The sequence below is a fragment of the Echiichthys vipera genome (assembly GCF_963691815.1).
Source record: "Echiichthys vipera genome assembly, chromosome: 19".
Lineage (NCBI taxonomy): Eukaryota > Metazoa > Chordata > Actinopteri > Perciformes > Trachinidae > Echiichthys > Echiichthys vipera.
In genome coordinates, this window is record NC_139844.1 from 5,186,913 (window position 1) to 5,204,807 (window position 17,895).

The window sequence follows — 17,895 nt, forward strand, 5'->3', positions numbered from 1 at the left end:
AAATGTTAAAGCATGGTGTCAAGAAATGAAAATAAATAGGATACTTTATTCAAATCTTTCAAGACAACCATTTAAAAAAATCCTATTGTGTTTATTCAGTTCACAGTTCAGAAGCACTTCAAAATCTTTAAATACTGATTTGAAACAATACATATTCCACATTGTGGTTATTAATATTATCTGTAGTATTATGGAGTCAAATGAATGCTATAAAAACTCAATCTGTCAAAGAATAATAAAAAAAATGCAGAATATACGTATGTGTAAAATAATACATAAATATATATATATATATAATTAAAATGAATACAGAAATAATTGCAGAATTTTTTTTTTTTTAAATCTTATAAATCTTCTTATGATTTGTGTTTATTTGTATTTGCACATTTTTCCTTTTTTATTCATTCATTTATTTTGTTATCTTACAGATTCTTTTTCATGGCTCCAAACAGAGGCAGTAGTAGTATTGAGGACTATCTCCTCCAGATTTCGCTGACAATGCTTTATTTTGAAAATGCGTGGTTGTATTCTGCTCTTATTGTGGTGAGTTTGACGCCCCGGTGAGTCAAACACGCTGGAATCCCTCAAAAAAGAAAAACCCTGAACTGAACTATGAAAACTATCATCTGTATTTGACAGTTCTGTGTGTTTAATGAACTGATTCAAAGTAAAACGCGATAAAAGTGAAACACGTTCAGGTTATGTAATGAGACATCTGGCTGTTCTATTTATAACAGCTGATCTCATCACAATCCGCTTTTACTACAACACACACGCACACACACACACGCACACACACACACAAACACAAACACACACACGCACACACACATACACACACACACAGACACACAGTCATATAAACATTGTTAATTATATATAACATTGTTATTAAATAACAATAAAATGATAATAGTATAATAATAACAGCAACACTTTTATATTTTAGTTATAATAAATAGGTGTATTTCCATGTTTTACTTATTGTGTTAAACTGACATGACACACACATAAATAATTAATAATCGACTATAATAAGACAAAGTCTCAGCATAAAGACAATGATGTGCCCAATAATAATGATAACCATAAACTTTATTTATTTAGAGCACATTTTATACATGAAATGTAGCTTTTGGTGTGTCTTCCTTGACAAAACAAAAAAAAAAAGATATTTTACACCATTTAGATGATTAATATACATTTAAAAAGAGTGGTGATGTGAGATAATAAAATAGAAATATATATTTTCTGTATAATATTATCATCTGGCCCTTCAAGTGCACATTACAAATTAAAGTAGGTAATATTGAGAAAAATATCCAAACTTATAGTCAATGTTTTTCCATAAAGATAGTGTCGGAATCTCTAAGATGGTTTTCTTTATATATTATATTTCATATATTTTATAGAATCTAAGTGCAGTTTTTATGTGCATGGACACTATTTTCACTTTTTTTATAATGAGGGTCCCGTTAAAAAAATCTACTTTCAAATTATAATAATAATTTAAAAAATAAATAAATAATAATAATAATAATAATAATAATAATAATAATAATAATAATAATAATAATAATAAAAACTGTCAGCTGAAGTTCGTGTTCCGGCCTGTGAGCGGAAGCAGAGTGACATTAGCGTCCAGTCGACCGGAAGTTGTAGAAGAAGTGAAACCCCAAACAAACCTTCCCATGTGGCTCTGTGACGGACTACAGGTTTAGATTTAAACTACAAACTAAAGCTGTAGTTTTTGTGAAAATGGACGAAGAACAAACGGTAATTCAATGAAAGGAGTCCATTTGTCCCACTTTGATTTAAGACCTTAGCTAACGCTAGCGACCTTGCTGTAAGCTAGTCGCCTCACACCGGACTATTTAACAATGTGTCAGGTTTATGTGACTTTGCACATAAGCGGAAAACATTTAACACAATCCTGGACATTTTCACTGATAAACATGAGACGGTTTATGAAACGGGGCCTGTAACATCAAGTAAAAACGTATTTTGATAAAAGACCATTGTGAATTGTAACCTAACTTGGTTAAGTAAAGAGAACTTTATTTAAATAGTGTAAAATGTTGCACCGTTTACAGTTGTAACGCCGAATTTACTTTAAAGTCGGTAACAGCTTTTTAAGATACTTTGATTCAATCTTAATTTTCTGAATGAAGTCTGGCGAAGTGTGTTATTAGCATTCAAAAATCACAATGATTTACATGATGATTTATTGAAGTTACTGTTAAGATGAATGACAGCTACATTTTAACACGATTTTAGACATTATCACAATTTACAATCGGCAGCTGTTACAACAAGCAAACACGTATTTGAATAAAAGACCATTGCGAATTGTACTTTACTGTTGTGAATAAAAAACTCTGTTTAAATGTGATATAATGTCCCAATGCCAACAGTTTGTGCCTTAGTCACAATTTACATCGATCATTTTATGAATGAAGTCTGGATGAGATTGGTTATTAGTTTTCAAAAGATATAAGATATACGGTTACTTTGTTTGTGTTAACACAGTGATAATAGTTATAATAGTAGTGCGTGTGTGTGTTCGGGTGTTCTCAGGCCGGGTACAGGGAGCCCTGTGCTTTGTGTTCAGCAGTGGATTGGGGCGTTTCAGACGAGGGTCGTTTCTACTGCAGATCTTGCCACAACGTCATCGAGGTAAACAACAACAACAACACCAGCAGCTGATCTGAAGCATGTGTTTCTCTACCAGTTTTCACGGTTTGTTTCCATCTGTGTGAGTTTGAACATGTTATTGTCCTCAGAGAACCTCAGAGGTGGTGGACCCCAGCTTCACTCTCGGCACCACCAGGATCTCCACCATCGGCAAAGGAAGGAGAACCAAGAAGTTCGGTCAGTGATTCCGTGCCTCCGACAGCCTGAATGCCTGTAAACATCAAACAAACAGGGTTCGAATGGTGAAAACATGAAACTAAACATGCAGAGCAGCAAATGATTCCTTTCTTTATTGATTCATTTGCAGATTGTTTTCCATTAATCATTTATTCTGTCAAATGTTTAGAGCTCAATGTCTTCAAACGTCTTGTTTTGTTCAGCCAGCAGCCAAAACCCCCAAAATTCAGTTTAAGTAGATTTTAAACTGAGACAAATGGAATAGAATAGAATTGTCTTTATTGTCAACGAAATTTACTGTACAATCCCTGAAAGTGCAGAAATAATTTAACATTAAAAGCATCAAAGCGAATAGGCTAGACCTTTAAAAGACACATTTAAAACGACAAGCTTACAAACACACACACACACACACACACACACACACCGTAGCAGCTTAAGGAGACAAAACAATAAAACATTAGATTGCAGAGACCCTGAGCATCATGTACCATGATGAAAAAGACTAAAATCTGAGTTTTTGCTTTTAACCACTGAAACAATTAATTAATTATTGACTTCTCAGCCTTAAAACAAAAGTGAAGCCGAAGCTGCAGATTTTGTCATCAAAGCATCTGTTTTGTTGTTTTTCTGGAGGATTTTTGAAACTAATATTTGAAGTGGGTTTTTTTTCCAAACATTCTAAGATTTTCTCCCTTTTGCTGTTTAATATCGTTGGGTTTCTGACGTTTTACAGTATACTCTATTAAAATAATGACCAGTCGCAGCTCTGATAACGTCAGTCAGCATTAGTGTGAAAAACACAAACACGATTCATTGAAGTGAGGAGATTAAAAGAATGTGAATTTGTTGGATTAATGCTGCTGAATCAAAGTTTTGTTGGTTTGTTTGTTTCCAGAGCGCGGGCGTCAGTGGGTCGTCTGTGAGGGTTTCCAGTTCATCCTGAGAAACCAGGCGGATGCTCTGCTCAGACTGGGAGTCAGCCCACACTTTAAGGTCTACCTCTACGGGAGAAGCTCTGTATTTCTATGAACGCAGACGTCGGATTGGTCGCTGCAGTTCATTGGAGAAATACATACATACATACATACAACACATGCATGGAGGTCTATGGGGATGGATTCATTTTAACATGGAGGTCTATGGGGATTGACTAATTTTAACATGTGTCTATGGGGATTGATGGGGATTGAGTCATTTTAACATTGAAGTCTATGAGGATTGATGGGGTTTGACTCATTTTAACATGGAGGTCTATGGGGATTGATGGGGATTGAGTCATTTTAACATGGAGGTCTATGGGGATTTATTCATTTTAACATGGAGGTCTATGGAGATTGACTCATTTTAACATGGGGGTCTATGGGGATTGACCCATTTTAACATGGGGGTCTATGGGGATTGACTAATTTTAACATGTGTCTATGGGGATTGATGGGGATTGACTCATTTTAACATGGGGGTCTATGGGGATTGACAGGGATTTATTCATTTTAACATGGAGGTCAATGGGGATTGACAGGGATTGACTCATTTTAACATGGAGGTCTATGCGGATTGATGGTGATTGACTCATTTTAACATGGAGGTCTATGGGCATTGACTCATTTTAACATGGAGGTCTGTGGGGATTGACTCATTTTAACATGTGTCTATGGGGATTGACTCATTTTAACATGTGTCTATGGGGATTGACTCATTCTAACATGTGTCTATGGGGATTGACTCATTTTAACATGGAGGTCTATGGGTTTGACTCATTTTAACATGGAGGTCTATGGGGATTGATGGGGATTGACTAATTTTAACATGGAGGTCTATGGGGATTGATAAGGATTGACTCATTTTAACATGGAGGTCTATGGGGATTGACTCATTTTAATGGGGGACTGTCTGTCCTGGTGTAAATGTTTCAGGATGACGTGTTGTGTCAGTTGTGGAGAATCTACCTGCAGAAGAGTCGACAGGCGTACACCAACAACCCAGTGAGGAACGCAAAGTTTACAGTGGTGAGTTCATTCAGTCACTCTCTTAATTATTGCTTTATTATTTTTTGTTGTTTACTTATTTTCATTTCTTTTAATATTTAGACTTTTTAGAATCTTGGTTTTAAACTCTTACGATTCTGCCTCTTTTAGGAGGGTTGAGGGTGGGGGACAGCAGGTCAACAGAAGTGGTGTCCATCACACGAAAGCTGGAAACTTAACTCTTAAATCTGCAATAAACATTATTCAAGCCCAACTCTAAGTGTCGATAAGCGTCTCATAAGGCCGTCTTTACTTACGCTTAGAACAAGATCATCCATATAAAGCATTATCAACAATAAATAAAATACCTTCCCCCTCCCCAGAGAAGTCTGGACACGGACTCGGACAGTGCAGCCGAGTTGTCCATCATGTCTGCCAGCGAGACGGACGGAGACAAGAACACGTCCGTCTCCAACGCAGGTAACTAATGTGAAAAACTGTCATGGATTTCTCCAGGTGAAACAGATTTCACCATGAAACTTCCCCAGTTGACTACTGACATTAAGAATATAATTTTTTTCTTAACTAGAGATGCACCGATCCAGTTTTTTCAGATCCAGTCAGATACCGATACCTGGGCTGAGCGTATCAGCTGATCCTGCTGTTGAATGAATGAAGCGTACACCTGTCCATGTGAGTGAAGGCATCAGGCTTCACATAAACATTTAGCCTGGTTAAAAAAAGGGAACAAATTAACACGGATATAAATGTACTTAATATTATTTATTTACAAATAACAAAGTGTACATTCGCAGCAAAAATAAATAAATAACACTTCCATGTAAAGTTCAAACAGATATTTTTAAAATGTAATTTAAAACCCTTTGGTGTTTAGAATTGAAGTGACTAGATCGCTGTAACTACATTGCTGTGTATGGTATTAATAAACAGGAAGTGACTGGATCAGAATGCTGGATCGGCCTCATTCATCCGATATCCGATCCAGCAATTAGTCAATATCACAGCGGACCGGTGCATCTCTAGTCTAAACATGCAAATGAGTCGTTATGTTTTTAAATGTGAATTCATTTTCATACAACTCCTGAACACCGACCGATTAAAAAAACCCAGGTGAAACGCTTGTTGACGTCCACAGGGAGCTCCAGTGATTGGTCGCAGTATTCAGGATCGTTAGACGCCGCCAGCTACCTGTCGCCTCGCATGAGACGGAGTCGACATACTCTGATGACCATGAAGACGACTTTGGCTCTGATCCACCTTGCTCTCATCTGGATCCACGAGCCACTGACACTCAGTGACCTGCTCAGGTAACCAAACACACACACACACACACACACACACACACACCTGGATGTTCTTAAATGAATGTCTGTTTCCAGGTTAGTGAATGAAGGTCACGTCCCGTACGTGAACGCTTACGAGGAACTTCCGGAGGAGATGAAGCTTGAAGGCAAAGACGCTCTGATCTTCAGAGTGAAGGTCAGAAACCAATCAGCTCCTGGTAATAAATACTGTCACTTTAAATGCGCTACATCCAATAATAATCTGTTAAAGTTGTGTGCACTTGTTTTCCATCACAGAGCATCCCATCCCACCGGACACTGCATAAGGAGGCTCAGACTCTGGCTCTGTTCCTGCAGCTTCCTGCTTTTCCTCCAATCAGCCGTCAGAGTCTGCTGCACCCAGCTCTGCTCAGCCTGCGCTACCTGATGGACGCTAATCTGCCTGGTAACAGCAGTACTAATGCCAACCGTCCATTTACACTAGGAGCGATGTAGGCGAATACATCACCTGGAACACCAGTATCGCCCCGCTTGATCACATTTGTCACGTTTTTTGATCATCGCTCTAATCGCAGGTAGCAGCCGAGCTAACTGAAGCTAACCCCCGGCTCAGCCTACTCTGCTGTTGTGCTGAATGGAAAGTTATGCTAGTGCTTACAGAGATCTGAATGCTTCTAAAAGAACAGAAATGAGCTCTCAGATGAAGAGTGTGGCTCTTAAAAGAGCCGTTGTGTTGTTCACTCTGCACTGACGGCTCTTGTCTTCTCTTGGATTTCTGGCAGACTAGATGCCTAAAGGCACGTTGCTGCCATCCACAGGTCATAGTTATATCCATTATATTATATCGACAGGAACTGTCTGGTTTCCCCCAAGGACTGCACTGCTCCCCTGGATGTATCACGGAGAACTCCGATGACTCTTACCGCAATCTCAACGCTGATTGGCTGTCGCGGCACAAATTTTCCCTTGTTACTTTGTACCATTGCTTCCACTGCCTAAATCTAACAGTGAAGCACATTTTCAGTTGAGTTCCTTAGTATTGTCCGAGATACTTTGTGTTTGTCATGGTTCTGTGGCTGTGTCAGCCAGAGCTGCTGTTGCCTCTGGACCTGTCCTTATTGTCATTCAGTATCAGCCATGGTTCAATTATTTTGGGGCACTGTTCGTTCAGCACCACAACTGTGCTAATGTATTAATCTTGTCGTTTGTTTCCCCATCCCTTAGTATTTATTTGACAAATTTGACTGTTGGTTAAAAAAAAAGAAAACCTCTCTTGGGACCGTTACCTTGTCGAGACCGTGACCCTTTGAGACAGCTCATGGTAATTTTCATGCTCGTATCACCAAATAAACCATTATATCACTTAACTGCTCCACTAAGGGGTCGGCCATCTTGAAAAATTGCAGCCATCTTGAAATTTCAAATGTCACGGACAATTTTCTTGTCAAGTGACCCGTGTAGACTATTCAGGCCAATGTTCATGCTTGTATCACAAATTGAAGATTGTAGCACTTGTCTGCTCCACTCCTCAGATGAGCTCCACCCATGGGTCTGCAGACTGATGGAGCGCGCCGGTATGGCAGATGAAACACTCCACACGTTCGACCGCTCCTCTCGTCCGGTCCTGCCGCTGTACGATGTCCAGACAGCCGCCCTCATCATCGTCACCATGAAGGTCCTCTTCGGCTTGGACGACCTGACTGAATGGTACACGAGGTCCTTTATCAGAGCGACTCAAATCAGCAGATTCCATCAAAACAAGTGAAAACATTCTAGTTAAAAGTCTGTAAACTCGTCTGATTGGACGGCTTTCAGGGATGTTTTAGAGCCAAACAGGAACAAGATCGACTCGGATGCCTTTCCTTTTTCTTAAATAAGGTTTAATTTAAACCAGTTGGATAAAGTTTTTTACTTACATTTAAAAGAAAAGTCACTTTGTTTTGTGTCTTTTAGGGATTTATCCAATGAAGCAGCCGACAATGACGACACGGGTGAGTTCTTCACCTTCACACTTTATTTACATATTTACTCATTAATTAACTCATTAATCTTTCCTGAAAATGAACGTTTGAGAAGTTGGTGCAGGATTCTATATGCTTTTACAAAACAAGTTGGCAGAAAGTCAGGAGCAAAGCTTGTGAAACACTTTTATTTCACCAGTTAGTTCAAATTAATTTCAAAATGATCAAACCAATAAGGAGGAGGGGCCGGAGTAGAGACTGACAGTTTTCCCTTGACTTTCACTATTGATCCCGTGATCGGGAGGGAACGGGAAAAAAATGTAAACGGGAGTGGGGACACTTTTGTTTGTTTTTTTACATACGGTCATAATATAATTGAAGGCTGTTCATCTGGTCCTTCTTCCTGGTTTTTGTCCTGGAGCTATCGTTGTTTTTGTATGCAGCCAATCACTGACCAGCGTAATGACTAGGGATGGGCGCTTTAAGTGATTTCAATATTCAAATACGAACGCGTACTCGAGTACTCTTAGTAAAAAAACGAAAAAAAAACGGCAGCTCTGTTTTTTTTAGCGGCACGGCCACAGCAGCGTCCTGATACTGTCACACTCAGAAAATGATATATTTATATTCCTAATATTTCAAACTAGTGTAAATCTTTAAAGCAAAGTCATTTGGTGCCTCTAACGTCCAGATATACATTTAAGACAGGTTTGTGTTAATGTGAAGCACCTCTCTCTTCTCCTCCTCCTCTGTTGATCGATTATTATTACTCTCATCTTCCTGCTGAACACTTGAACGGGCTCTGTGTTCCAGTTATGCATCGGTTCAGTTTTGTGCTTTTAAAGTGATTTAAAGAGCGCTCTGGGGAGTGGGCGGAGAGGAGCCACACAGTCTCTGTGCGCGCCGGTGCGCAGAGATGAGAGAGAGGACGCTGTCTGCCTCTACGGCCACGGATTAACCTCCTGCAGCGGATTACTTTTATCGAGCCCCGAGTACAAGCCAACATCAAAGCAAACGACGACAACAAGGGTGGAGAAAACGTATCATGACAGCAGCAACACTGAGGGCTGATCTGGAACACGTGGGAAAAGGCAACAGCAGCTCCTCACCTCTGTGGAGAAAACAGATTCAATCAATGGAACGGAGTTTGTCCACGTATCACGTATGGGGACCTCACTATTATAGCCTACACAGCGCGAATAGTGAACCGTTAGTCCAATAGTGACATGAACACCGAGTACTCGGACACTCGAGTAATCGTGCCCATCCTTAGTAATGACACATACTGACAACGCACTTTGCAATGGGCCGATGCATTGTTCTTTTAAAAAAAGTTGCCCTTACATGAAGAAAAAATTGAATTGCTGGCGACAGGAGTTCATGGTGCATTCAGGTGCATTTAAACCGCATTTGTAAAGTTCCCTTCTGCCATCTAGAAGGGACTTTCTGTAGCAGCTGTGTGTGCAGGTAGGTAATACATGGTTCCCTAATTGCTGTGGTATCAGAGAGATCCTGTTTTATACTTCAGTGTGGTCACTATGTGCTGCAGCAGCCTGCTGTCGTTTTAATGTTAACAGGAGCAGCGCCCGCTGATTCATGCTGCTCACCAACGAATATCTGAATATTCACTGTTGATGAGTAAAGTTGCTTTCCCCGGTCTCTGACGCAGTCGACTTTCTGCTGTGTGACAGGAAACACGTTCAGCCTGAGGAGGTGGTTCAGACTGGTGCAGGCCGCTCTGACCGTAGCTCAGCAGAGGAGAGACTGCCACATCGCCAGGTCACTTTCATTCAAATGTGCCCTCATTTACCTTCAGCTGAGGAGTTTGTATTAAAGGGATGTTAACAGATGTTTGTCTGAGTTCAACATTCAATCACTTTGAAAAAAACGAATCATCTTCACTTATGTGTCAGTAAGTATTTTTTTCTCCGTCTCATCCACAGGAAACAGTGGATGCCCAAGAAACCGATTTTCCCGAACATCAGGAAGAAATGTGTGGTGACGAAAAGGAAAAGTAAGAATGATTTAGTAAGAATCTGTGTTACTAAAAGAATAGAGCAGATGAAGTGTTACAGAGACTTTCTTAAAGGAGTTCATGTTAATCAAATTAGTTTTATTTTTCTGTGTCTTACCTCCATGTATGCAGTTCCCATAATGATTGAGGTGATGCAATTAGCCTGTATGTGTTAACATTTATCCATTTAAAGTACAGATAAGTCTCAGTGGATAAGTTTTAGACTGAAGAAAGGTAAAAAAAAACATGAAGGAGCGTCTCTTCTTCTGTGATATCAAAGTGTGTGTGTGTGTGTGTGTGTGTGTGTGTGTGTGTGTGTGTGTGTGTGTGTGTGTGTCCGTCCGTCCGTCCGTCCGTCTCCCCGTGCGTGTGCAGGGATAGCAGAGCAGGTGCAGGTGTGTTTCCAGAGGCTGTCCTCTCGCCCGGCGGGCGCGGAGCGCGTGGACCCGTCCAGCTTCAGGTTCTGCTGGGGGGACGAGGATGGAGCGGACGGTCCCAGTCTGCACCAGAAGAAGCTGGACGGAGTTTTGACCCTGACACAGGACATCCTGAGTCCCTCTAACTCCACATACTGGCACCCGGCCCTCAGAACATGCAATCCTTTGTATGACTCGTTAAAGCGCTTCTGACCTTTGACCCCGGTGCTTCAGGCGCTGCAGGTGTTTAACCGGGTTTAATCTTCTTCTCTACAGGAAGTGCAAGAGTCATTACTCGGAGGTGGAGGCGACGCTGCCGCGCACGTTCGTCTGGCTGCTGCAGCTCTTCTGCTTCCTGCTGGACGTGAGGCCGCCGTACCTGTACGACGAGGTGCGGAGGGTGGAGAAACGAGTCGTTGGCGTTGGTGAAACACACGGGAGGAGGAAGACCAGGACTGAGAAATCTGAGACCAGGATCAGGACCAGAGCTCAGAGAGGACGAGAAACTGAAACAACAAGATGAAAAACTCTCAAGTAACTTCAGCTGTTGGTTCAGGAATAATAGTTTAAAGTGTAATTCAGGCATAAAATCATCCCAGGGTCCTTTCGACACTTACATACATCAAATAAGCCATCGAGACATTTTTTCATGCAACAACTATTATCAGAGAAATTCAGAAGAGTCGTTAACAGCCAGAATTACACTGCTCAAAATAACAGCAAACCTCTGCAGCAGCATGAAAAGAGTCCCTACACAGAAAACAAAGCACCAACAATGTAGTTAGAGAACCCAGAGTTTATTAAAAGAGTGTTTTAAGGGCACACTCACACTGTCCATCCGTACCGTGCCCCGTGCTTTAGGGTGCTTGTCCCCCCGCGGCCCAGGCCCGTTTGTCCTCACACTACCTGGGCCTTGGCGAATGCTTCTTGCTGCCTATACGTCATCACGCCGTAACACGTCACACGCATTGAGGACGTCATCGCGATGCGTCGCTTTGTTTACAAATCTTTCCATAGACCTCAGAGTTTTTGTGCGTTGTGGTCGTGCTCGTACATGTGCAAACGGTCTGTGGCCCGGCAAGCGTGCCGTGAGGATGGACAGTGTGTGAGTCCCTACACAGAAAACAAAGCACCAATGGGCTCCTTCCTTTTGGATTGACTTTGGTAATCCACTTGAATGGACTTTACTATGATAATAGTACAAACTCTATTAAACTCTCTATAAACTCTGGGCCCACTAACTACGTTGTTGGTGCTTTGTTTTCTGTCAGGACTCTTCTCATGCTCCTGCAGAGGTTTGCTGTTATTTTGAACAGTATTAGTGGTTAAAAAAGACCTTTTGATGCCTTGACTGTGCTGCCCCAAGCTACTCACTGTTAGCACGTCCAGCTGTTAGAGCCAAACAAAAAAAATCAGATTTGAGCAATAAATCGTAATTGTTCATCAAGACCTGCGGTGTGGACGTGGCAAAAGTGTCGGCTTCAGTGAATAGGATCGCACAAATGTAGCCGTCTGGGACTTTAATGAAGCTAAAATCAGGTTATTGTCCAGCGGTTTCCTCTGTGATCTGAGCAAACATCCAGAACAGATTCTGTTTGTTTGTTTTTAACAAAAAAGTTTCATCAGAAATATTTGTAATAATTTTTTTCTATTTGTTTAGTCGTTTGAATCATTTTTCCAGCTGAAATGAAAAAATATTCTCTTACTCTTTTTCTCTGTTTCATATCGAAGCTGACAAATAAAAAAGAAACCTGTTTTAATGCAGATGAGGGTTTTTTTTTCAGTCTGAATCAGAGACAAAGAAACAACCAGCAGGGGGCGACGGCTACATTCATCCTGAAATATGCAGAGACTCGACAGCAGCTACAAATGCAGTGATGGGTTTATTTATTTATTTATGTCCCTTTGTCTCAAGCTACTGCGAACGGACGGTTATAATAATAATAATATTTAATCCACAAGAACTCCTCAGAAGGAACTGAAGCTTAAATCATAAAATTAAAAACATGACATCAAACCAACATAAATCATTTTATTTATCATTTGCAACTTTTTAAAATAGGTTTTTTTAGTCACTTAATTTTGTATCATTTAATGATTTTTTAAAAATGTATTTCTGATCATTTTAAAAGATTTTTATTCGTTTATTGATTTTTGTATTTCATTTTTTATATATTATTTGTTTTTATTATTTTGAATGTATATTTTAATAATTTCATTTTTGTATTTTACATGTATTGTCAATTTATTTTCAATCATTTAAATTCTTTCCTCTTTATATTTTAGGTTCGTTTTGAATCATTTCATTTTTTATTTTAATTTGAGTTATTTAACATATTTATATTCTGTTTTTGAATAATTCCACTATAATGTAATATTTTTAATTTACTGTTTGTCATTTTGATGTTTTACTTGAGAAGAATTTTGAATATCAGATGTTTACATTATTATTAGGCATGCTTGTTTTTTCAGCATAAAAATGTATTTATGAATCGTCCACATGTTAAAACAGCCCCACACATCCAGGAGCAGAATGATCTGAGCATACAGGTTCATATTTAGCATTAGAATCATTACAAATGCATTCAATGGTTATGGTATTAGTACTGTAGTGCTGTTAAGGATCATACATGAATATATAGAATGTTCAGAAACCTGAGAGTGAATATGTCTGAGAGAATTATCTTCACAATGAAATGTTTAGTAACTTTAAAGTCACTCCAGGTGAAAATGTAAACGAGGTTCCCAGGAGTCATCTGAGGACGCGGTATAAATAGAAGTGTCTGGACGCTGGAATCAACCAGCCGCCCGTGAACGCAGCAGTGATGAGGTGACGGGAGGTAACGCTGCTCGCTGTAGTATCACCATGGCAACATGCCCAACGCTCTGAGGTTACCTAGCAACAGCCGCAGCGTGTCCTCATCTGATGTGAAGAGACTTTAATCTCTATTTTTTATTATTATTTTATTTCTCTTCGGCTGAGATGAAACCGGTTCACCTGAAACGACCCGGGACGGGAAACCAGGCCGCTGCAGCAGAGACACGTTTAGATTTAGATTACAGAAACAGTGCATTCAAACACACGGGGGAGGAGAGACAGACAGGTGAAGAGAGACATTTAGATTTAGATTACAGAAACACTGTACACTCAAACACACGGGGGAGGAGAGACAGGTGAGACAGACAGACAGACGAGTGAAGAGAGAAAGGTGAGACAGACAGATGAGTGAAGACAGACAGGTGAGGATGAAGACGAGTGAAGAGAGACAGGTCAGACAGACAGACGGGTGAAGAGAGACAGGTGAGACAGACAGATGAGTGAAGATGGTAAATGGACTTGTACTTATAAAGCGCCTTTCTAGTCTTCTGACTACTCAAGGCGCTTTTACAGTGTTTGTCACATTCACCCATTCACACAGAGATTCACACTGATGGCAGTGGACATCTACATACCATCTAATCTAACCATTCACAACACATTTACACACCCATGCACAGCACGGGGAGCAATTCTGGGTTCAGTGTCTTGCCCAAGGACACTTCGACATGTGGACGGGGGGAGGTGGGGGATCGAACCGCTGATCTCTTGACAGGTGAGCAGACAGACAGACGAGTGAAGAGAGACAGGTGAGGAGACAGACAAGTAAAGAGAGACACAGACGAGTGAAGAGAGACAGGTGAGCAGACAGACAGACGGGTGAAGAGAGACAGGTGAGACAGACGAGTGAAGAGAGACAGGTCAGACAGACGAGTGAAGAGAGACAGGTGAAGCAGACGGGTGAAGAGAGACAGGTGAGACAGACGGGTGAAGAGAGACAGGTCAGACAGACGAGTGAAGAGAGACAGGTCAGACAGACAGACGGGTGAAGAGAGACAGGTGAGACAGACGAGTGAAGAGAGACAGGTGAGAGACAGGTGAGCAGACATACAGATGGGTGAAGAGAGACAGGTGAGACAGACGGGTGAAGTGAGACAGGTGAGTGGAAATAGAGACAGGTGAGACGTGTGTGTGTGTGTGTGTGTGTGTGTGTGTGTGTGTGTGTGTGTGTGTGTGTGTGTGTGTGTGTGTGTGTGTGTGTGTGTGTGTGTGTGTGTGTGTGTGTGTGTGTGTGTGTGTGTGTGTGTGTGTGTGTGTGTGTGTGTGTGTGTGTGTGTGTGTGTGATGGACAGGAAGTGTTTGAGGTTTGACTGCTGATGTTAAGTGTGTACTGTTGCTATGGTTTCCAAGTTAAACTCAGGGACTACCTTTGGGGACCTAATTGTGTTTGGACTGGGACAGAAGATAAACCCTGGCATTTGGGCCCAGACAGACAAATGTAATAATTATGATAATAAGTATCATTGGTAATTGGACTTGTATGTATATAGCAGCTTTCTAGCCTCCTGACTACTCGAGGTGCTCTCACACTACTGTCACATTCACCACATTCACACTGATGGCAAACACATGAAAATGTGGCTTATCAGCACTTACAGCTGCCAACACTGAAAGATAAGCCTGTTGTGTTGTTTTGATGTTATGATAAATGTTATGGTGTGATGTTGTATTTTTTCTTAATTGTATAGTAAGCGTTTGCATGTGTGTTTTGTATTATATTGTACATTTTTTCTCTTTTCTTTCCTCTTTTTGAAATTGTTTTATTGCCTTTTCACATCATGGTCAGGGGACTGCAGATGAAAACCAGCCTTCTGGTTAATTCTGGCTTTTTTAACAATGTGGAATCATGTGTTTTATGAAATTGCACTGTCCCCTTTTAAATAAACTAATAATAATATCTATCTAATCTAACCATTCACATTACTATTCAGGGTTCAGTGTCTTGCCCAAGGACACTTTGACATGCAGAGCCAGGAATCAAACCACCAATCTTTCAAATGGAGGACAACCCGCTCTATCGGTTTGCTTTGATTAGTACCATTGGGACAGAAAGTGTGTGAACAGAGTTCCAGGACATCAGACACAGTCCCTCCAGCTGCAGCACCGGAGACTTCAGTTTCTACACTGGAGCCGGCTTTATACGTTTACTGAAGGCTCGCTGCACCACCCTGCTCGTCCTGGATGGCGGGCGAAGTCTGACCTACATTCCAGTGACCCCACCCACCCTAGACCCCCCTTCACACACACACACACACACACACACACACACACACACACACACACACGTATGTACAGTACGGATTCAGTGTGGGTGTGTCTCTGGTCGATGAGGTCGTTGCTATTTGCTTTGGAGGGAAGTCACATCTGCTGCTCAGTTTTTCAACCGAACAGAAACTAAATTTAGGAATTCAGCTTCAGAACTTAACTCAGGGAACTAATCTCATGGAACTAAACTCAGGGAACGTAACTCAGGGAACTAAAGTCAAGAAACTAAACTCAGGGAACTTAACTCAGGAAACTGAACTCAGGGAACTAAGATCAAGAAACTAAGCTCAGGGAACTGAACTCAGGAAACTAAACTCAGGAAACCAAACTCAGGGAACTAAAATCAAGAAACTGAACTCAGGGAACTAAAATCAAGAAACTAAACTCAGGGAACGTAACTAAGGAAACTGAACTCAGGGAACTAAAATCAAGAAACGTAACTCAGGGAATGTAACTCAGGAAACTAAACTTAGAGAACTAAAGTAAAGAAACTAAACTCAGGGAATTTAACTCAGGGAACTGAACTCAGGGAACTAAAATCAATAAACTAAACTCAGGGAACTAAACTTAGGAAACGTAACTTAGGAAACTAAACGCAGGGAACTAAAGTCAAGAAACTAAACTCAGGGAATTTAACTCAGGAAACTGAACTCAGGGAACTAAACTCAGGGAACTGAACTCAGGAAACTAAACTCAGGCAACTAAACTCAGGGAACTAAAATCAAGAAACTAAACTCAGAAAACTCCCAAATAGGCTATTTATCATGGTTTATTGGGAGAAACCGAGCATATGTATGTAAAATCAGACATTCTGCACCCCCAGAGCCAGAATGGTATAATCCATTGTTTCGTAACCACATGTTGCGACGATTCCACTGTGAGATTGGCAGTCGATTCAGGCTACTCCGAGCGAATCTTCGAATAGTCGATGATTCTGGGTCACTGGGCCCCTACTAAACACACAAAACTCAAGATCCTAAACTCAGGACACTAAACTCAAGGAATTCAACTCAGGGAACTAAATTAAGGGAAATAAACTCAGAAAACTTAAATTAGGGAACTAAACTTGGGAAACTAAACTCAGGGAGCTAAACCTGGGGACACAATTTTGGAACTAAATTCAGGAAACTCAAGAAACTAAACTCATGAAACTATACTTTGGGAACTAAAGTCAGGAAACTGAACTCAGGGAACTGAACTCAGGAAACGTTACCCAGGAAACCTAACTCAGGGAACTAAACTCAGGAAACTATACTCAGGGAACTAAACTCAAGAAACTAAACTCAGGAAACATTACGCAGGTAACTAAACTGAGGGAACTGAACTCAGGAAACTTTAGTCAGGGAACTAAACTCAACTCAGGGAACTGAACTCAGGGAGCTCAACTAAGAAAACTAAACTCAGGGAACTTTACTTAGGAAACTAAACTCAGGGAACTGAGCTCGGGGAACCAAACTGGGGAAAATATACTCAGGGAACTAAACTCAGGGAACTGAACTCAAGAAACTTTACTCATGGAGCTGAACTCAGGAAACGTAACTCAAGAAACTAAACTCAGAACTAAACTCAGGGAACTTAACTCAAGAAACTAAACTCAGAACTAAACTCAGGGAACTTAACTCAAGAAACTAAACTCAGAAAACCATACTCAGGGAACTGAACTCAAGAAACTAAACTCAGAAATATATACTCAGGGAACTAAACTCAAGAAACTAAACTCAGGGAACTAAAATCAAGAAACTAAGCTCAGGGAACTGAGCTCAGGGAACTTAACTGGGGAAAATATACTCAGGGAACTTAACTCAGGGAACTGAACTCAAGAAACTAAACTCAGAACTAAACTCAGGGAACTTAACTCAAGAAACTAAACTCAGAAAACCATACTCAGGGAACTGAACTCAGGAAACTTAACTCAGAACTAGACTCAGGGAACTTAACTCAAGAAACTAAACTCAGAAAAATATACTCAGGGAACTAAACTCAGGAAACTTAACTCAGAACTAAACTCAGGGAACTTAACTCAAGAAACTAAACTCAGAACTAAACTCAGGGAACTTAACTCAAGAAACTAAACTCAGAAAACTATACTCAGGGAACTAAACTCAAGAAACTAAACTCAGAAAACTATACTCAGGGAACTAAACTCAAGAAAGTAAACTCAGGAAATTGAACTCAAAGGAACTCAGGGAACAGGCTATTTCAATTAGAAAAGGAATGTT

General features: G+C 40.6%; 1 protein-coding gene across 1 annotated transcript; it reads left to right on the forward strand.

Moving 5' to 3' along the window:
- The first annotated feature begins 1,661 nt into the window (after positions 1 to 1,661).
- On the forward strand, positions 1,662 to 12,246 carry taf1b (TATA box binding protein (Tbp)-associated factor, RNA polymerase I, B). The gene is made up of 15 exons (XM_083933773.1): positions 1,662 to 1,776; positions 2,578 to 2,676; positions 2,784 to 2,871; positions 3,770 to 3,867; positions 4,788 to 4,880; positions 5,222 to 5,318; positions 5,995 to 6,166; positions 6,239 to 6,338; positions 6,440 to 6,587; positions 7,675 to 7,849; positions 8,096 to 8,133; positions 9,795 to 9,882; positions 10,047 to 10,117; positions 10,493 to 10,721; positions 10,810 to 12,246. The coding sequence occupies exons 1-15, from the start codon at positions 1,759 to 1,761 to the stop codon at positions 11,054 to 11,056; spliced, it is 1,761 nt and encodes a 586-aa protein (XP_083789899.1). The 5' UTR covers positions 1,662 to 1,758; the 3' UTR covers positions 11,057 to 12,246.
- The last annotated feature ends 5,649 nt before the right edge of the window (positions 12,247 to 17,895 follow it).

Excerpts from the sequence above, each read along its gene's own strand:
- taf1b (XM_083933773.1), top strand. Across the intron at positions 6,167-6,238 it reads ACACTCAGTGACCTGCTCAG|GTTAGTGAATGAAGGTCACG; the intron begins GTAACCAAACAC and ends GTCTGTTTCCAG. Across the intron at positions 7,850-8,095 it reads TTGGACGACCTGACTGAATG|GGATTTATCCAATGAAGCAG; the intron begins GTACACGAGGTC and ends TGTGTCTTTTAG.